This window comes from Nycticebus coucang, chromosome 5, assembly GCF_027406575.1.
Source record: "Nycticebus coucang isolate mNycCou1 chromosome 5, mNycCou1.pri, whole genome shotgun sequence".
Lineage (NCBI taxonomy): Eukaryota > Metazoa > Chordata > Mammalia > Primates > Lorisidae > Nycticebus > Nycticebus coucang.
Genome location: NC_069784.1, coordinates 118,518,937 through 118,541,335, shown reverse-complemented (window position 1 = coordinate 118,541,335; position 22,399 = coordinate 118,518,937). Strand labels below are relative to the sequence as shown.

Below are 22,399 nucleotides of genomic sequence, written 5' to 3'. Positions count from 1 at the left end.
CATAAGTGTGTGTTACATCTTTTAATTATATATTAGGAAAGTGCTTAAAGGATCACGGGGGAATTTCATTATTTCATTTAACTATATTAAAACATTAATGGATTTTTAAGTGCGTATGCTTAGTTGATGTTGGAGGTTGGCAGAGAAAATATGCAGGAAAATATTTATGAGCGTTTGCATATCTGTAATGGCTGTACATTTCCTTAATATGTAGGAAATTTGTTTATCTAATGCTTCAATTCATTTCTCAATTAAAGCTTACCAAATATCTGCAGAAATAAAAGATTTCCTTCCCACTTTTTAATATTTCAGTCAAATAATTTTGGGAACAGAATAGGACACAATTATGATTTAGTTTAACTTAAAGGATGAGTCCTATTTCATCATTGCACATATAATTACAAATTATACATTCCACATTTTCCAGTTTTAACATTTGAAAAATAATATTTTTATAAATCCAATAAACAATTAGTGTAGCCTGACTTTGGTTAGCACTTGTCAAAACTGTCACATTTAGTAAGTAAGCATTCTTGATTAATGGTAAGGAATATACTAGAGTTAAGGATTATTAATCATCTAAAAAATTAACAGAAAGTGTTGAAACATTCTTAAAAAAAAACCTTACATGATTCAATCAGCAAGGAATGCAAAAGGACAAGAAAAGCTGATTACTCCAAATCAATGAAGTTATTCCCCCCAAACAGGGTTCTTTTACACCAAGCTAACAGGTTAAATTGGAATAGGCAAATTGTAGTAAGAGTAAAGTGGGAAAGACAGCAGATAAGGAAAAGGGAACAGAAGAAAGGGTGAAAATAAAGCGGGAAGATTCTTGGGGCACAAAAACATATCTAATGATTCTAGAATGTTGGTTTCACAAAAAATCATTGAAGTTCTAAAATATAGTGTTTCTAGTATGAAATTCTGACTTTCAAGAACTTTCTCATCTCCACCTAAGGGAAAAGGTAGTTTAAATAAAAACTATTTTACTTCATTTAATTTTTTTTAGGGCAGACTCGTTTTATTTTACAGCCTTTGAAGTATTAAAAGTAATGAAAATCTTATTTTTTAACTAAAAATTGAACTAATAAATATTTTAAAAATACAAAGGGATACAGATGAAAAGTGAAGTACCAATTTTAAATAGTACAAAAAAGTATAAACGTGAAAGCTTGCCTTTTCCTATGTTCAACCGCTTCAAGGTCATTACCAGTTTCTCAAACACCCTTCTGTTCACACAAAACCAGGTGAGCCCACTCCAATCTCTCTCTATATCGATGCTGTTCTTTGCTAAGAAATCTGTGTTTTGAAATTTGAACAATCATAATCCCCCAGAAGGCATGCTTTGTTGTGTGTGCATTTTACAAATGGCAGTAAGTTCTGCATACTATATTGTTCTGTGCATTTTCCCTTACTGTGTCATACCAATAATCCCAGATTAATTCATATAAATATGCCTTGTTCTTTTTAATGGCTATCCATATGCATGTATCACACTTTATAAAGCAAAGCATTACCGATGAACATTTATTTCCAATCTTTTGCTACTATAGATAATACTATAGTGAATATTCTTATATACAGTGCATGCATGAATACATTTACAGAAAAATTAATAGAAGCATACTTGCAAAGTTATGAGACATACAAATTTTAAATCAACTAATTCAATGACTATTTTTTGCTTGATTTTTTAAGTGCTAACCAAATATATTATTATAAACATTCGACATAATTTTCTCCACAAAACTTGCTAAACACTATAAGGCATGTAAGTAACAATATTTAAAAAAGATGTTAGAATGTAAGATCTGAGAGGACTCTTCAGAGACTACTTAGTTAAGTCTGGTGCTTTGAAGCAGCTGTACCTGAAACTTATGTTAATAATTATATATATTCTTCACATAGAGCTTTACAAAAAAGTAAGAGTATAACATTTTCACAGTTCAATCTATCATTGCTATTCCTTTCTAAGTAATTTCAATTTTGCCTAAATTAAAATGCTCCAAACCAATTCTCTCTCTAGGGAAAAAGTATAGTTCTTGGTCAACAACCTGCCTTAATTCTTAAATGTTTATTTGCACATCTCCATATGATTGACAATACTAGCAAGAAAAAAAACCATAATTTACAGGGAGAACATTTTTAGTTATGTAGCAAATTTTAAAAATGGTAGTTTGCTTTTTATTAAGTATTGTGGTTGGTCATTCCACTAAGCTTTGGACTGACTACATGCTCAACATGCCTCAGGCAGCATGGTCAGAAGATGCCGCTTTGCGTTGTCTTAAAGTACCAAGGCAAGATCTGTCCTAAACAAACACATTCCCACTGGAGGCTAAAGTACTGGCTCCACACAATCTCATAAATACCTGCTAAGCTAGTAAAAGGTTTTTAATTTATGCTATGTATTTATTTTTTGAGATGCTCAGATTTAGTTACTTGTCCTTCTTTCTTGACATGGATAGATTTCATTTACCAATTTACAAATGGGTTCAAGTCCCCTAGACTGTAATACTACACATGTTGGAATAGTATGATAATAAAAATATTTCTGGGGGAAAGCAGAAAGGTTTTAGAAATTTCTTTCTATTGTTTAACAATAAAGAAGTGTTAACAGTAATTTCTGGGCTGGGCATGGTGGTTCACGCCTGTATTCCTAACACTCTGGGAGGCCGAGGTAAGTGGAGTGCTTGAGCTCAAGAATTCGAGACCAGCCTGAGCCAGAGCAAGACCGTGTCTCTAAACATAGCTGGGTGTTGTGGTGGATGTCTGCAGTCCTTGCTCCTTGGGAAGCTGAGGTATACATCAAGAGGATTGCTTGAGCCCAAGAGTTTGAGGTTGCTGTGACTATGATGGACTGTACTGAGGATGACAAAGTGAGACTCTGTCTCATCCCCACCCCAAACAAAAACAGTAACTTCTGGTTAACTTCTAAGTAGATGGTTATATAGCATATTAGATGGGATTAATACAAAGAATGAAATGTAAGATTTCTAATTAAATACTAAATTGTTCTATTAACTAAATGGCATGGAGTCTGAAAAAGGAGGTTGTGGTGTTGGTTATAAAACTACAGAAGATTGTCCACAAAGTGTAATTCAACACAACCCTCGAAGAAAGGAGCATTTGGAGAGGCACGGAAAAAGGGAGACAGACATGTTACCTACAAGGAGCAGCATAAGCCAAGGTTAAAAAAAAAAAAGGACTGAGTTGAGTAAAACCTCAGTGTAATTATGGGAGTCAGCATCCAAAGAAACGTGTAAGTCCCAGTAGCAACAGAATATCTAACCCTAACAGAAGAACTCAGGCAGTACATGGTACTTCTGACACAGTAACACATCTTAGATTTTGATCTATACCTGGGCTGAGCTGCATTTACAGTGAAAAGGCTAGCATTAATTTTAAAATAATTCTGTTATTTAATCTGATTAGATTTATTACTAAGGTCACCTGCTATAATATTTAAGGACCGCAGAAAGCTTATGATTTATGAGAAAGAAACAAACAAAAAACAAAAACTACACTGTATCACCTACATGTGATATTTACACAGTGCTTAAAAGCACAAAAAGCAAACACTTAGTCTGTTTAAACAATCACTATCCCTGTCCTCATTGAACCCCCTTTGCTTTTTTGTGGAAGAACTAAAAACTGTAAATTAGTACATACTATTCTTTTCAGCTATCTTAAGGATTTCCCTTTGATAAAAGTGCATCCTGGACCTTTATGTGAGAGAAAGTAAATCATTCTTAAAGTAAGTAAGAGGGGAAACATCTGCTATATTTATGTAAACCAAAAATGTTATTTTGTTTTTTATTAGGCAACTATGAACTGATTTTTTTATTGTTTCAAATATAATAGAAAAAAAAATCTGAGGCTAAGAGGAGGAGACTCCAACACCTCAAATCAATCTTAAGGGCAAACAGACTATCAGGAAAGTAGGTTTAGACTTGATGGGATTTTACTTCCTTGGAAGGAGGGATATAGAAGGGAAGTGGCCAAAACATGAAGTCAAGAAAACCTGGATTCAAATTCTGGTTCTGTCACTTACTAGGCATGCTCGTTTTCCTAGGATAATTGCTACTCTCTTTGGAGTTTGTAAATTATAGACAGCAATATTTAATTTAGTTGCTGTAAGAATTAGTGTGTGTAAATCTGCTGACAATTATTTATATGCTAAGTCTGGAAGAATATATAAAATAGAAAAGGATTTCATCCTACAAAAGTTGTAGGATTTTTTTTAGTTTTATTTCCTGTTCTGAGGAACAAAAGTGAGAAAACAAGAGGCTCATGTGCCATAAAACTTCCCAACAGAACACAACTTCTTGGTATCTATCTTTATGTCACGAAAAATGTATTATAACCAGAAGATACTATTAGTTTGAACATACGAAACTATCAATATTTTGTCATTTTTCTTATACAAAATTAGAATCAGCAATTTCATATGGATCAATCTAATACAGCTCTCCTACTAAAGTGTTTAATATTCATTGTATGTATATATAATATTTTTGTGTACATATATAAATGTATTTGTGTATGTGTCTACACCACGACTCTGTCCTAAGACATGCTGCCTGAAGCAGTGCTCTGTGGAGGGGGGGACAGCCTTTCTATGTTAATATCCTACCCTGAGGTGTGACGGTTCTCTTGATTCACAAAACAATTTTTTAAGTGTTCATTAACTTACCCTCTCTTTCTTTGGCAAAGAGACAGGAAGGAAGAAGGAAAAGGAAAGGAAGCTAATTTGCTGAACACTGAATTTCTGCTGGACATAGTACTACTTCAAGTTTTATATCTCTCCCCCTTCAAGAATTAAAATAATCATAAGTAGGTATGATTAATTTCATGTCAAACAGAGGAAAAACCTAAGTCAAGAGAAGTTGAATTTGTGGTTTAGCAAGGGATAGAAAGTTACAGTCAATACTATTTGATTACAAAAGGCTTTTTCTTCCATGGCCCCAGCATGAGAATGCCTATGTCTGGGTCTCTTGACCTTACTGTTTAAACTTTCCAGCATAATTTGAACAGTATTCATCTAAGGCAAACATACCTAAGTAGCTGGTTTTGCTTACATTATTCTACAATGGAAATACTGGATGTTTCTAAAATATAATAAAATATTTAAAACAGGGTTCCATGAAATTTTACTAACAAAACAAATTCAAATTGGTTTGTCTTTAATATCACTACATAGGACATAAAGCATTGAAGTGTCAGGGTAAAATAGACACAAAAGAGATCAGTGCTAAATTATCATCATTAATCTCAAAGACAAAATATTAGTAGTATGTGTAGATAATACAAACGTGAAAGTTTTAAAAGAGGAGGAGACTAATCATAATTGCCACTACGATGGTAAAAACAGAAAACTTTTAAATGTAAATTCAAATGACACAAAATAACCTACATGGTAAAATAAGGCTAACAACTAAACATCAATGAAATAATAGTGTGTAACATAACAGAGGGCATTAGCAATCAGAGCTCAAAGGATGATCCTTAATCCATTAATCAAATATTTTGAGATGTTTGTGAAGTTCAGTACTCATAGGTCATCCTTACACTGGGATAAAAGTAAATTTTTAAGAACAACTCCTGAAAAAATTACAACAAATTAAATGTAATATTTAAATAATCACTCACTGCTAATGCCCCTGTATTTGGAAGTAAGGGTGATAGTTCATCAAGAATACAAGTAAATGAAAGAGCACTTCTAATTTTGTGAAAGTATCTTTCTCCACTGACATTGACTACTAGAGACTAGTTTCATCAGATTTTTTTTTTCCTAAGAAAACACTGACGTACATTATCAATTTATTCAAAGATAATAGATACCCTGTCTCAGTTTTTTTTTTAATTCATACATTTGTAAGGTTAAAAAAAAATAACCTAAACCCTTCCTTTCACTTGTCTAGGTTACACTATTAGTGAGATTCTACACCTCAAAAGTGCTCCCATCATTAATAATACCCATATCAGGCCAAGACAAGGATCCTCAGGGAATAATGCAAGACAAATTTAACCTTTATCACAGTAGGACGTTGACCAACACACCCTATATAAACCCCACCCACCTCAGTGCTGTTCTTAAATAGTGAAGGGGAAAGAAAGGAAAGTGGAGGAAAAGAACAGCAATATACATGCCAAAACCACAGAAACTATTACTAATGAAATATATGGTTAACTGACATCGTATAAATAAATATTTGTCATTTTTAAAAAAATTATCATATTAAAACTTCAATAAAAGAAGTGGGTTCAAAAAAAATTTAAGGGCCTTATTATCTTTATGACCATTATTAATGAAGCACAAAGATGGTAAGTAGTACAAGGGAAAGTCACAAATTGTTCCGTTTCAGTTTCCTACCTGTGCTGTGAGGCACTTCTGCTGGGGTATTCGCAGGAGCGTGTGCGCCGGGAGGAATCTGTATTCCAGTGTAGTTGCCCGATGGCATGTTGCTTGGGTCGTAAGCTGAAGATGATGATGGCTGAGGGGGCTGCGTGGGCAGAGAGGCTGCTCCGGCATCTTCATTTTCTTCAGGGTCTATTACATGAGATATACACGATGTTAAAGTAGGAATTTTGAAATACAAATGCCAGGTACTCTTATTTTGCTATACATATGACAAATGAAACCTTCAAATCCAATTATTTTTAAAATGACTTGGGAGTGTTTTAAAAGTTAAAGATGTAACACAACAATTCTGCCCTCACTAATCACCCAGAGCAATAAAATATATGCTGTATATTCACATAAAACATGCGAAATGTCTAAAAAGTACATGTAATTGACTGTTCAAGTAGATTTATTCTCAAACTGCAAACAGTGACAATGTTCATTAGCAGGTGGACTGATAAACTGGTCTCACCATACAATGAAACACTCCCGAGCAGTGGGAAGGAACAGACTACTGACACACAAGTATGGGTGAATCTCACAGATAACAGCTGAGAGAAATTTGCTGGGCACGGAGAATATTGCATGACTCCATTAAACAAAGTTCCACAACAGGCAAAACTAACTTACAGTTTAAAAAACAAAGGAAGTCAGAAATTACCTCTCAAGGTGGAATGGACTGGAAGGAGTGGGAGATAATTTTTTAGGGTAACAGAAATATTGGGGGGGGTACTAAAGTCATTGAATTACACCCTTAAGAGGTATGCATTTCAATGTATAAAGCTTTTATGTCAAAACAGAAACACCAAAAGATAAAAAACTAAACAAAAGTCTGCATTTTACAGTGATATGGGATACTGATTCTGACTCTATTATCTGTGTTTTTTAGACATCGGCAAATGAATGAATTGATGCTAGTAGGAGCCAGGCTTCTTAGTGTTGTTGAATGAATGAATATATGTATTGTATTAGGGTTCTCCAGAGAGGGAGAACTAATACAGTGTATTAAATACGCCTAGATAAGATATATGTAGATATGGTTATAGACTTAGTTATATTGAGAGGGGATTTATTAGGGGAACTGATTTACACAATTACGGAAGCAGAGAACTCCCACTGCAGCCACCACAAGCTGGAGACCCAGGGATGCAGGCTAAGTTTAAGTCTAGCCTCAGAGCCAGGGAAGCTGAGGGTGTGATTCTTAGTCTGAGGCCTGAGAACACAGAATGGAAAGACCACTGGAGTAAGTTCTGAAGTTCCAAGGCCAGAAAGCCTGGAATTCTGATGGCCAATTTATAATTTCCAACTGACCTTAAGTAGGAGGAGAATGTCCCAGCTCCAGGAGGTGGCAAGAGAAGAAATCTGTTTCTCTCCTTTTATGTTCTGTTTGGGCTGGATGGTACCTGCCCAAATTGAAGGTACATCTTTCCAACCCAGTCCACTGACTCAAAGGCCAATCTCTTCTGGAAATACCCCCACAGACGTACTCCAGAAGCAATGTTTTACCAGTTTCCTATGTATTCCTTAATCCAGGCAAGCTGACCCCAAAATTGACCATCACAAGTCCAACCTCATCAATCTGACAGCCAGAAGCATTCCTTAAACCATGCTTAATCTCTAAATAAAATTTAGACAGTGACAAGGTTAGAGATCTGCCTTACATGGTACAAGTATCCTGCGTACAACCAAAAATGCCCTATTCCTTTTCCCAGAAGGGGAGGTAAAGTCCTTAGGTGATGTTTACTCCTCTCCTGATTATCTCCTAACTTGAATACTATGATGCAAAATTAACAATTTAAGAAACTGATATAAAGTCAATATATCTTTAGTGACAAGATAATGAGAGGAATGAAAACAAATATTTGGTTAACATATGTATATATATATACACAAACATTAACAAAACACAAAACACTCATGACAACTGTAGTCCTCATTTCTTCTGCAACCAGTCACCTGGCCAGAGCTGTTATCTGTAACTACCACCTTCCACATAATACCATTTACACCTGGAGTTATCTTGTAAGAGTTAATTTAAAAATACAACAGAATATAATGATATACTGAGAAAAAGAAAAAACAGATTATAGTTTTAAAGATGACTTTTCTCATACATATTCAGATTTAATGACATTCTCTTGTAGAGCCATTAGTCATTTCTGAGGAAGTATTTCTAGATATTATTACTTAATGCCTGATTATGATATCAGATTATATTTTAAATTAATGAGCTAAAATTCTTACTCTATCCATATTGGAAAAAATGAGGAAGCTTGTTGTAAAGAGAATGCTAAGGCTGTGGCTGAACCACCATTTGACAAAGAGATCATGAGTTTGACTCATGAACTTCATCAGCCATGACAGCAGAAGTCTCCAGTGCCACTGTATATACAGACAGGTATTTACAAAGAAAATAAAGTTAAATGAGGTCATAGGGTAGTGTCCTAATCTGATAGAACTGTGGCTTTATAAGAGGAGGAAGTAGGGAGGGCAGGGTCTCTTTTCACCATATGAGGACACAGAGGGAAAGTGGCTATCTGAAAGCTAGCTGAAGATAGGTTTCATCAGAAACCAAACCCTGTTGGACCTTGACCTTGGACTTTCTAACTTCCAAAACTGTGAGAAAATACATATTCTCCTAAGCAAAGTAACTCAAGAATGGAAGAAAAAGTATCCAATGTACTCAGTACTTCTATGAAACCAATTTATATTTCCTCACACTTTCTTATGAAATATAGATCACAACTATAGCCCAGGATGAAGGAGAGAAATGGAGTGGGAAGGGAGGTTTGATAGAGGGAGGGTAAATGGTGGGACCACACTTGTGGAGCATATTGCAAGGGTACAAGTCAAATCTATCAAGTATAGAACATAAATGTCTTAACATAATAATCAAGTAAATGAGGTTTACTTGGTTTGATATGAGCACTCCAAATTGTATAAAAAAATCAACATATTGTACCCCACATATGCATAAATGTATTCATGATCTATGTGACTTAATTAAAAAAAAATTTCTGTTGTTTAAGCTATCCAGTGTGCAGCATTTTATTATGGCAACCCAAGCACACAAAGGAGACTGGAGTAGGGAATAAAGCTGGAAGAAAAGGTGGGGTCAGGTGGTGAATCTTGCTGGAAGGCTTAAAGGATCTTAAATCTTTTCTTACAGACAACTGGAAGCAGTAAGCAGATTGAACCAAAACATCCCTGATTATGGTCAGTATTAAAATAGAAAAGGAAGTGTAGAAAACATTCTAACATATTAAACGAAAAAGTGAGAAATAAGATTGTGGCAATATACTTAAAAAAAAAAAAAATCCAATTCTACTGTCATGATAAAAACCAAAAAGGCAATCATGTCTTAGAATGGTCAATTTAAAACATTTAATGACAATTTTAATATTATATTATTCCTGCTGTGGAAATAGTGAAAAAAATATAGGACTTAGAGGGAGAAATGCAAAATTCAAATTTTGATTCTCCTCTTTTTGAGGTTCTATAACCTGAGGCAGGCCAACAGCCATGTGGAACCTCAATTTTCTCCTCAAATAAAACAGGAGCCAAATAAACTACCTTTTAAGGATTTCTGAGGGCATAAGACAAAATATGTAAAAATGAATTGCAGGACTTAAGGACATGTGAATGCAAGACATTTATTATGTAAAATTGGTACAAGAAGCATTTTAAATGAAAAACTACTTTAAAATTTAGGTGAAGACATATCATGAAACATGCTTCAGGTATCGACAGAAACAGAATACTGCATCTCTAGAAGATAAAGTGCAAAATAATTTACACATAGCATTCATATGCAACATCAAATTCCTTTTTCACTGAGTGGTATAATAAAACTCTTAAGAATTCTCTGGATAAATAAATAAAATACAAAGGTTTTCCTGTCTTCCCTATTCATTCTTTTTTTTTTTGTTTTATTTTTTGTCTTTTGGGGGTACTTTCATTGAGGTATAATTTACATATAGCAAAAATCATGCTTTTAAAATTAATCCATAGTATTTGTACATGTTTTTTAGGTATTCAGTTTCGAAAACTTTATATAGTGTATAACCACCACCATAGCCACAATGTGGAATATGCCCATCATCCCCCTAATTTTTACCATGTTCCTTTACCTACCCCTAAGAACTCACTGATCTGATTTCTGTCCCTAAAGCACTGCCTTTTCCAGAAATGTTACATAAACCCAAGCATACAACTGATAGACTTTTGAGATTAGGCCATATCATTACATGTACCAGCAGTTCACTGCCTTTAATTGCTGAGTAGCAGTCCACTGCAAAGATGGTCCAAAATTTGTTTCATGCATTTGCAAACTGATGGCATGTGGATTATTTCTAGTTTTTAGGAATTACAAATAAAGTTGCTATAAATATTCATGTTTAGGTCTTTGTGTAACTGTATGTTTGCATTTCTCTTTTTGGTAAATAAATGCCTAGAAGTAAGACTTCAAGTTCTTACGCTAAGCACGTGTTTGATTTTATAAATGCCAATTCTTTCCCTATAATGCATTATGAGAGAGCTCAGCATCTTTTATCTGCATGGTATGTACTATCAGCTTGTTAAATTTTAGCCTTAGATTCTAGTAAGTGCATAGGTTATCTTGTTGTTTTAATTTTTTTTCCCCTAATGACTAAATGTTTCAGCATCTTTACATGTCCTTACTGGCCGCCTACTCATTCTTAAATGATAAATGGAAATACTCATCTGTTATATTTGGTCAGTGGATCCCTATACAACCTACATACTGCATACCACTTGTGCAGAACTGCAGCTTAGAACTGAAAATTGAGGACAGCGCGCATATTCAGAAATCACTAAAATGGGCCGAAAGTACTAAGATACCATTTATTTCATCATTGTATATTCGCTTACTAGTTACTGGTTGAGAAATACACTATAAGAAAAAAATTCTAAGGGGACAGATTTACCAATAGTGCTAAAGAATTATCTCAGTGCTAGGGCCAGTGGTTTCACAAGTTTTTAGGAAGTATTAAAAGAGCAGATAATTTCACCATTTCGAAGCATAGAAAAGGAATAGAAACTTTCAGATTGTATTTATGAAGCAAGTGTAACACTGATAACCAAACATGAAAACTGTAGATCAATTATAGTTAGGATGTCAAGGCAAAAATCCTAAATGATATAGAAGTGAACGGAATTCATCAGTATAATAAAGAAATAATATATCATGACCAGGTGGGGCTTGTTACACAATATCCAGTTGGTTCAATATTAGGCTTTTAATAACATTCACTAAAATAACAGACCTATGGAGGTGAATTAGATTGGGGTTGGCCAACTATGACAAGTGGATATGCTGGCTGTTTTTGTAAATACAAGTACTGCTGGAACATAATCATGCTCATTTGTTTACACATTGTCTATGGCTACCTTTGCATGACAATAGCAGAGTTGAACAGTTGCAATAAAGATTGCATGATTCATAAGCCTAAAATATTTACTATCTGATCCTTTAAGTAAAAATTGACTAACCCCTGAATTAGATGATTATCTTCACAGATGCTTAAAAGTTGTATAGCAAAATGCAAGGATCATTTGGAATTTTCTCAGTTCAAAGTACAATGGCTGTTTTCTTCATAACAGTCTATTTCTACATTTCTAATAAATAAAAACTGTAAGTAAACAACTTTTTTCCTTTTCTATTGTACATTAACTGAAAATCCAAATGAAACAAACCTGTTATTTCCTGATTAAATTTTGTAAAGCTCATTATGTGGTGGTAACATTTTCCTGTACATATAAAAAAAAAAAAAGCCAAGTGCAGAACAGTATGTATGCTGCCAACTGTATGACAAAAGAAGGCTACATATTCCTATTATGTTCATAAATGCATAAAAAACGATCTCTGTAAAGGTACACAAAACACTCAAACCAGTATTTATGTATTTGATTTTTGGAAAAGATCTGGGAAGATGGAGGATATGGTGGAAATGAGAACTTCACTTTATATTTTCTATTTACTCCAAAACGTTTTTTTTTTTTTGAGACAGAGTTTCACTATGTTACTCTTGGTAGTGCCGTGGCGTCACAGCTCACAGCAACTTCAAACTCTTGAGTTTAAGCGATTCTCTTGCCTCAGCCTCCCAAGTAGCTGGGACTACAGGCAACCGCCACAATGCCTGGCTATACTCCAAAACTTTTGAACCATATGAATGTATTACTTATTTCCTTACCCCTAATCATCCATACGATTCAAACAGATGTTAAAAAAATAGTGTTTTTTGTTGTATAGAAATGTTTTATATATTATAAATGGATTGCCTTTCTTGTGCAGAGATGAATGTGTTTAGAAGGACAGACAAGCCAGTTTGTTGACCTGGACAGATATTACAAAGAGTGGCCTTTAACTCTCATTACGTTCATTATTTTACACTTAATTTTCATGGATTTTGGCCCTGGTATCAAAATTGCATTGTTCCTTCCAAAGACTCTGAATAAAAATCAACAATTATGACTCTACCAAATCATTTTACTTACAAAAATGAATGAATACACACCATTATCTTCTTCAATTCCAACAGGGCCGGCTTGAGGGGTCTCCCCATTCTTTAAACAATTATGAATATATGTTGCCTTCCACCTTGCATATTTCCTGTGTTTCACATTCTAAAAGAGAGTATTTTTATATTGATATTAGACTATGGCAAAGAAGTAAAAAGTAAATATTTATGGTGACCCATACCAAAAACAAGATAAAACTTATTTTTATAGGTTACAACCCTGAGTCTGGCAATCTCTCTGCCCTAATGCTGGATTCTATTAATTCCAGCTATTTAGGGCTTGACAGACTTCATGAAAAGCTGTCTTCCTCAAAACACATACCCAATTCTTTTTTGTGGTTTCACATTTCAGAAAAGATCTGCAAAGAAAATAAGGGAATGTCCAGCCAGTAAAATGTGCAACCCTTATATGGAATTCTAAGGTTAAATATGAAAGATAAAAATAGGTTGAACTTATTTTCACTAAAGAGAAAAAAACCCAGACCTGTATAAATCTATGAAAACAAATGGAAAACTAAGGTGATGTAGTGGTTAAAGAGCAAACACTTGACTGATAGGCGAGTAAACCTTTTTAAATAGCTACATGCTAGTACAACTATAAACTTCAGTTACCTCAATTCTGAAAAGGGAAAAATAATACCTCATTGATTTGTTGTAAAGAAAACTAAAAATATCACTTAGAAACTTGATAGCTGCCTCTTTTTTCCTGCCTTCAAATTTATGCTCCATGTTATAACAGAAAAGTTTGCTTTAAAAAATAGAAGAGTAAAATGTCTCAGGATTTTGCATGGGATGGTCATTTTTAGTTTGTATTTTCAACAGACCTATACAACATCCATAAACCAGTGGCACTGGGATCACCTGGAAGCTTGTTAGAAATGAAGAATCTTCAAGCCCACCCCAGATCTGCTGAAAGAATCTATGCTTGCTATAACAAGATCCCCAGGTGATTTTCACACGCCTTAGAGTTTGAGAGAGCACATGGTTTTACTATGTTGAAAACAAATGTACTGAACATAGGGTAGCATTCTGCAAAGATCCGTTAAGTCATGGCAAAGCACAAGTACAGCATATGGTCCAGACACTTAAATTTAAGTATTTTATAATGTAATTCTCTAGATATTACCACAGATAATGTCTACAAAGAAATCTCAAAAATGGTAACCCTCAAATTACTGAATTTGTATCACATTTCATTTCCCTTTTCTTATGGTCTTATGTATTTCATTACATAAACACTCCTCTTATATACCTCATTAAAAAAATTCCATACAGTAGGCCGGGCCTGGTGGCTCATGCCTGTAATCTTAGCACTCTGGGAGGCTGAGGTGGGTGAATTGCCTGAGCTCAAGAATTCAAGATCCCATCTCTAAAAATAGCAGAGTGCCTGCCGATAGTCCCAGCTACTTGGGAGGCTGAGGCAAGAGGATTGCTTGAGCCCAAGAGACTGAGATTGCTGTGAGCTATGATGCCACAGCACTCTGCCCAGTATGACACAGTGAGACTCTGTTTGGAAAAAAAAAAAAAAAATTCCATACATTGAATCCAATTTTCTTCTACAGTTAAGAAAAAAAAAAAAGCCAAGTGCAGAACAGTATGTATGCTGCCAACTGTATGACAAAAGAAGGCTACATATTCCTATTATGTTCATAAATGCATAAAAAACGATCTCTGTAAAGGTACACAAAACACTCAAACCAGTATTTATATATTTGATTTTTGGAAAAGATCTGGGAAGATGGAGGATATGGTGGAAATGAGAACTTCACTTTATATTTTCTATTTACTCCAAAACATTGTTCTGTTCCACTTCACAATGAGTTTTCCAAAAGAAATGTCCACATTTAAAGTCTTGCCTTCATCATTTGTTTCACTCTGGCAAGAGGGGGGTAGTGTTCTCCTTTTCCTACCCTATCCCTCTGTTCCTTTCCTTCTTTACTTTTCTGTGCCTTTTAATGGCAGGAAGCCCATATATGCCAACCCATACCTCACTTAAGTCATTAATTCACAACAGGAACCGCTCTTGCTAATGGTACCAACAGCCTCTTCCACAGTGGAAAATCCAAGAGGCATTTTTCATGCAAAACTTGAAAAGTATATTAAATTCTAGGCCATTCAACCTTTGTGAAATAGTTTCTACCAATGACTTTTGTGACACTCTATTCTCCCAGTTTTTCTCCTATTATCTCCTTTGACTGCTAATCCTTTATCTGACCTCCAAATAATTTTAAGTACCCTGTCCTGGCAGAGACTGCAAACAAGTGTGCTCAGTCAGTGCTGATTCATGTAGAATTTCAAATATGAATTGTGTCTGCTACATTTAAATTCCGGGAAAGCTGCAGAAAATCCAAACTTCTAACTTCTCTTTTAAAAAAAGGAAGATCTGGATCCACATTTACATGGTAGTAATTATCGGAACTGAATAGGTGGAGTCCCTTCAGATGATGAATACCCCTCCGGTCTCCATCTCTCCTCCACTCTTTCCCACCTCTTGTTCCTGAACCTGCCAGTTGCTATTTGCCTCACAGTGGGCTGCCTTCACTCATTACACAGTCTACCAGATTCCTACAATCAGGAGCCTGCCAGGTAGCCTATTTTCTTATCTCTCCATACACATTCCCGTGGCTAGGATTACCACTGATGTCTTTATTACTCTTAAATTTATGTACTAGCCAGAATCTGTTCCTGACAAATACCCATGTGTCCATGTGACATCATGTGACGTCACACTTGGCTGTCTCCTATATGACTAAAATTAATTTGAAAAAACTGTTCTCTTGATTTCCCCCACGCCCTTCCTCTGTGCCCCTCCAATTTCATTCTCTTAATGTGTAGGAGTCAATTTTAGCTGCTATGTTTTCTTTTCTTTTTTTTTGAGACAAGAGTTTTAAACTGCTGCTTTGCATGGAATGTCATGGTGTCACAGCTCACAGCAACCCCAAACTCTGGGGCTTAAGCAATTCTCTTGCCTCAGCCTCCCAAGTACCTGGGACTACAGGCACCCACCACAATGCCCGCCTATATTTTGGTTGTAGTTGTCACTGTTGTTTGGCAGGCCCAGGCTGGATTTGAACCCACCAGCTCTGGTGTATGTGGCTGGTGCCCTAGACGATAAGCTATAAGTGCCAAGCCTGTTCTCTTTTCTTTAAGTATAAATTTTTTTCTTTTTACTTATGATGGGTACATAGTAATTATATATATTTATGGGATATATGCAATGTTTGATGCAGGCATATTAATATAAATTAATCAAATCAAGGTAACTGAAATATCTATCACCTCAGGTATTTATCACCTCTTTGTATTAGGAATATTTCAATTCTATTCTTGTAGTTATTTTAAAGTAAACCCTAATTATTATTGATTATAGTCATTATGTTGTGCTACCAAATATTGTTCCTTTTAACCATGTAACTATATCCTTGCACCCATTAACCATCCCCACTTATGACTCTCTTCCTGCTACCCTTCCCACCGTCCAGTAACCATCATTCTATTCTCTGTCTCCATGAGATTGTTTTAATATTTAGCTTCAACACATAAGTGAGAACATGAGAGATTTGTCTTTCTGTGCTTGCTTATTTCACTTGGAACAGTCTCCAATTCCATTCACATTGTTGTAAATGGTAGAATTTCTTTTTATGGCTGTATAATATTCCACCGTGTATACAAAGTCTGACAATTAAGTTCATGAACTTGCCACTATGCACTTATGTTGGGAGTGCTGTATAAACAACCTGGTCAGGTTTCCTAACCTTGGTATACGTAGTATCAGCATATCATAGTTGTGTTTATGTTGATGTGTGGTGGTATCCTGTTGAGTGGTGTTCATTATTGTTGTAGGATTTTATGTGCTTTTATGAGAATGTTGGAGCTTGAATTAGAGCAACAAACGTTAAATTTCTTGTTAAACTTGGTAAGAGTGGCAGTGAAATCATGGACAGGTCAGTCTAAGTTTATGGGGTTAATGCTGTAAAGAAAAGGGCAGTGTACAAGGGAGAAACACTTCTTCACTGATGAAGAGAGGTTAGGATAGGCAGTAATGAGCAAGCCACACTGACAAAAACATTGCAAAAATTCATTGAATGTGCATTAAAATCATCAAATAAACATCAATAGAGAAACAGAAAAATCTTAACGAAAATCTTGGCCAGCAACTCATGGCTCTTGCATCATGACAATGTACCAAGATCTCATGGGGCTATCCATGAGAGTGGTTTTAGCCAGTAAACAATAACTGTTGGAACACTCTTCCTACGCACCTGATCTGGCCCCAAATGAATTTTTTTCTTTACCCAATAATAAAGGAAATACTGAAAGGCAGATACTATGATGGCATTAAGGACATTAAGGGCAATATGATGACAGCTCTGATGGCTATTCCAGAAAAGAGTTTGAAAACTGTTGGCATCAGTACATAGCTTTCCGAGGGGAGTACTTTGAAGAACCTAGAATGTACCATAATTTTTTTTTTTTTTTTTTACATTTAAGGACCGGGGTCCCAGTTGCCCCTCGCTGCTCGCTTCTCTGCCAGTGCCTGTGGAGAGCGGCTTGGGGCCCTGTTGCCGAGTCCCGCGAGCAGCACGCGTGGGCCAAGAGCAGGGAGGGGACTGGCCCGGCAAGGGCCGGCAACAAAGGCCGTGGGACTCGGACCCAGCACACCAGGTTTGGGGCACAGCTGTCCAGCCACAGCCACCTGCTCCTGTACCATAATTTTTTTTTTTTTTTTTTTTTGTAGAGACAGAGTTTCACTTTATGGCCCTCAGTAGAGTGCCGTGGCGTCACACAGCTCACAGCAACCTCCAACTCCTGGGCTTAAGCGATTCTCCTGCCTCAGCCTCCCGAGCAGCTGGGACTACAGGCGCCCGCCACAACGCCCGGCTATTTTTCTGTTGCAGTTTGGCTGGGCTGGGTTTGAACCCGCCACCCTCGGTATATGGGGCCGGCGCCCTGCTCACTGAGCCACAGGCGCCGCCCTGTACCATAATTTTTTTATCCATTCACTTGTTGACGGACATGTAGGCTGACTCCAACTCTTGGCCAGTGTGAAAAGTGCTGGCAGCTTTCTCTTTATCCTTTGCCCCTCTCCCAACTTCCTTATCTAACACACCAGAAATCCAGTTGATTTTCCTTCTGAAATCTGTCTTTAATTGGTCTTCAGCTTCCTATTTGCTCTGCAATAGCCTCCTCTCCCCCTTATCTTCCTTATCCAATATTCAGGGTAGGGTGATCTTTCTCAAATATATATTGATTCAGGCCAATCTTTTCAGTGGCTTCCTAAGGCACTTAAAAAACTGACTCCAACTGGGGCAATATTAATCCCAATTTATAATGACATATTTATACGTATAGAGTGTCCTCTTCCCCCAAACACATACACCCCGCCCACACACGTGTGTGCATGCACATGCACCCCTGAGAAACTTATTTGTCTGCTGTTTACGTATCAGACACTTGGCTTTGTAACCAGTATACAGGAGTTACTTAACAAACATACATGTCTCCAATGTATGATGGCTTTCAGGGGTCCTCAAACTACGGCCCGCGGGCCACATGCAACGGTGTGATTGTATTTGTTTCCATTTTGTTTTTTTACTTCAAAATAAGATATGTGCAGTGTGCACAGGAATTTGTTCATAGTTTTTTTCTTAAACTATAGTCCGGCCCTCCAACGGTCTGAGGGACAGTGAACTGGCCCCCTGTTTAAAAAGTTTGAGGACCCCTGATCCTGATCAAAGTTTCTGTGGTAGTAGAAGGAACTATAATTTCTGGAATATATGTGTACAATGGGCTACTGGGTTTAGGAAGTTCAATTAAGTCTAAGTACAGTTAGAAAGAATGATTTGAAATTTCCAGTGTTTGACTGTTTTTCACCTATAGGAACAGCAGTTTCTTAGAGTTCATTGTTTGACAGCAAAGAATATGTACTAAAGCACCATTTTATTTTTCATTTTTCAAAATCCTGAACAAGAAGGATCGAAAGTCTACAAATGCTGGATTAACAGTCTCTAGGTTTGTAAGTCCATTTGAAGTCAATATCTACAAAATTACATTATTTTTAAATGCTCATTATTTACTTATACTCTAGCAATGAGAACAAATGAAGGTAATTACTTATATTTTTAGTGATTTAGTCTCCCTCTTACAGGGAAAACATAAAATATATACAGATAACCTTTACATTTTTAGAGTTTAATAAATACTTGATGTTAATTAAGACCTTCCATTAGCAATATTAGATATATAAAGTTAATATATTATTTCTACTGTAGGGAGCTAATCATCTTGATATGAATATGGAATTAAAATAGAAAAAATATTACTATAAAAATATATTAAATGGGAAGTATTAAATTTGTTTTTACAGTAAGTACATGGACCAGTTCAGAGAACAAAAAAAAAAAAAATAGAGTAAAGGATGACTGGTAAAAGAAATGACACTTTAGTTTGGTCACGTAGGATGTGTATGTGAAAAGGTAGAAGGACAGAAAAGGAAAAGTAAGAACAAAATCAGAAAGGCAGAATTAAAAGAAATATTTGAGTAATGAAGATAAGTCAGTTTGCCATGGGCAGAAGATATATATTAAGGGCTAGCTGGATAAGTAACATAATCAAAAGATTAAAGACTTGCTAACATCTTTATAGCACTCAGCAGGTTATAAAGCACTTCCACACATTTTCCTCTTCCTTGGTCCTCACAATAACCCTGAAATTTAAGGAGGTGCTGTGTTACTCCACTAAGGCTTTAAGACATTATAGGACCGGCTCAATGTAAACATAGTCAAAGCTGGCCTTTGAGGCCCTCTACACTGTGCATGCTGCTTCAGTCGCATTCCCCTCAGCCCAGATGGGATTCTGTCTCATCTGCATTCTCGTCTCATGCTATTCTCTCTGATCTAACCATCGTTTCCTTTTCTTCCAAGTCTCTTCCTACCTAAAGCTCAGCTCAAATGTTTATTACCTATGAAGCTCCTTGATTTCCAGCAAGTCAACAGTTGCTTATTATTTATAAGATCAGGCACTAAGCTAAGTGCTGGGGAAAATAAGCTAACAAGAGAGGCATGAGTCCAATGTGAAAGCCAGGTAATAACTGGCTTTCCCAACTGTAATACTTGTCTTATCAAATCCCATAATATTTCTTCATCTTTCTTAGGATTCTACAATCACATCATTACAGAGATAAAAAAAAGATGGAGATTTTACCTCTTTTATGTTTACATGGATAGAGCTGGAAAATACTCTTCTTAATAAGAGTATCAGGAATGGAAAAAAAAATCCAATGTACTCGGTACTACTATGAAACCAATTTATAATCACTCATACTTTCACATGAAAGATGAATCACAACTCTAGCCCAGGATGCAGGGGGGAAGGGGAGGAAGCTGAAGGGGGGGTGGTTTGATAGAGGGTAATGGTGGGACCACACCTATGGAGCATATTGCAAGGGTACGGATTAAGTCTATCAAGTATAGAACACAAATGTTCTAACACAGTGATTAAGAAAATGAGGTGAAAGCTATGTTGATTAGTTGGATGTAAGCACTCCAATTTGAACAAAAAATTAACACATTGAATCCCACAAAGGCATAAATGTATTCATGATCTATGCACATATGACTTAATAAAAGGAAAAAAAAGAAATCTTAATTATAAAGAATTATAAAGGTAAATTGACTTCCTGAAGGTCACATTACTTTAGTAGTCAGGGCTGCCTTAGTAAATTATAATTATTCATACTGTAATTTGCAATTCAGATGAAAAGTTAAAGCATATTAATATAGAATATACTTTTTGGTAGTTATAAATAAGACCATTTTAAAAGCAAATGAGTAAATTGCTTAGAAAATTTAAATTCCTTTTGGGATTTTTAAAAATAGTACGAATTTTGCTCCAGCTAAAATAATTTTATTCTATTTAAAGATTTAATGGGAAAGTTGTATTGTAACAACTTCAGAAAATTCTTCCAATCCTAACTTCTTCGTGTGAGTACCTGACAGCAGTCCCTTCCATGGGCACGCTCTCCCATATCCCAGCCTAGAGAGGATTTTGAAGAGATCTTGGGTGGTTTTTGGTTACCTCAATTATTGGGGAATGAAAACTGGCATTTTTCATATAAACAGAAGAATTTTTTTTCTAGTTTTGCTATATAATTTTTTATAAAAATGCAAATACTTCATATATAGATTGTACTTTGTTTTGTTTGGAACTTTACTAAGAGCTACTCTTTGTTTTGAAAAAAATCCTATCACAGAAAACAGAGTTCCTCATGAACAGTGTAGAGAAGTTAAAACTGCTTTAGTATGTGAAATTTAATGAACCATTAGTATGTGAAATTTAATGAAACATTATTCTAAGCTGAAAGGGTTCTATTTAGTAAATAAATTTTAATCATTTTCTCCAAAGCATATAGAAGTAACATAATTTTGATTTTTATTTCACACTTTCCAAGACACCTCTATTTCTACAAACTGGTACATACAATATTTAGTAGAAATTGCTGGCAATTTTAATCCAAAACTAATACATTTTTCAATGCTATTTTCTTTAAGATAAAATACGCAGATATTAAACAGTATTTTAAGAGGAAATTTTCAAGATGTCAATATTTTTGAAATCCATTAACTCCTTTTGGCTGATTAGACATCCTTTCTGGGAAACAGGAATTGTAAGAACTTTTACTTTTGTCCCTGGCCTCTAAGTTCCTGTTTTGTAACTAGATTGATGAGAATCACTGACAACTGCAAATTTTGGCTACTAGAGTTAGCAGCAACATACATGAATTTTCATTTATTTTTAAAATCACTTGCTAACCTGAAGAACAACTGGTTAGAAAACACCAACCATGGCCTGCAGCAGGGGTTCTCAAATTTAGTGCCTCCAAGAAACATGTAAGAGTGCAAAAAAAAAAAGTAGCCCTGGCTGAAACTATGAAAACTATGATATAAATCACTCTCCGTTAGCATACCAAAAAGCCACACTGAAAGGGAAGGTTTTTGCATTAGTGATTCTTCCTTCTTGATTTTTCCTTAGAGCCCATCCTAAGCAGGATTTTATCCCCACCACTCCCTGCTACTGCTTTTGTCAAGATTACAGATTACTTCTATATTGACTGCTAAACCCAATGCTTAGATATCATCTTCCTTGACTTATTAGTAGGTGGATCCATAAGCTACAGAACACAGAAAGGTAATACCAGTGAGAAGCAGTTTAGGTTTTTACACTCCAGATTTCAATTCTCTTTTACACTACTCTGTAAAATAATATAAGGTACCTGAGAGCAGTGCCTTTCAATGGACACACTCCCATACCCTAGCCTAGTGGGTATTCTGAAGATATCTTGGGTGGTTTTTGGTTACCTCAATTATTGGGGAATGAAAACTGGCATTTTACACATAAACAGAATATTTTTCTAGTTTTGGTATACAATTTATTTTAAAAAGGCAAATATTTCGGACGG

The 22,399-nt window shown here is 35.5% G+C and overlaps 1 protein-coding gene across 1 annotated transcript in view; it reads right to left on the bottom strand.

Moving 5' to 3' along the window:
• Positions 1-22,399, bottom strand: part of VTA1 (vesicle trafficking 1) — a 66,859-nt gene that overhangs the window by 16,848 nt on the left and 27,612 nt on the right. Inside the window, exons 5-6 of the mRNA XM_053591349.1 lie at positions 12,940-13,048; positions 6,374-6,550 (exon numbers count right to left, since the gene is read on the bottom strand). Coding sequence (XP_053447324.1) covers positions 6,374-6,550; positions 12,940-13,048 — 286 coding nt within the window. The remainder of the gene's footprint in view (positions 1-6,373; positions 6,551-12,939; positions 13,049-22,399) is intronic.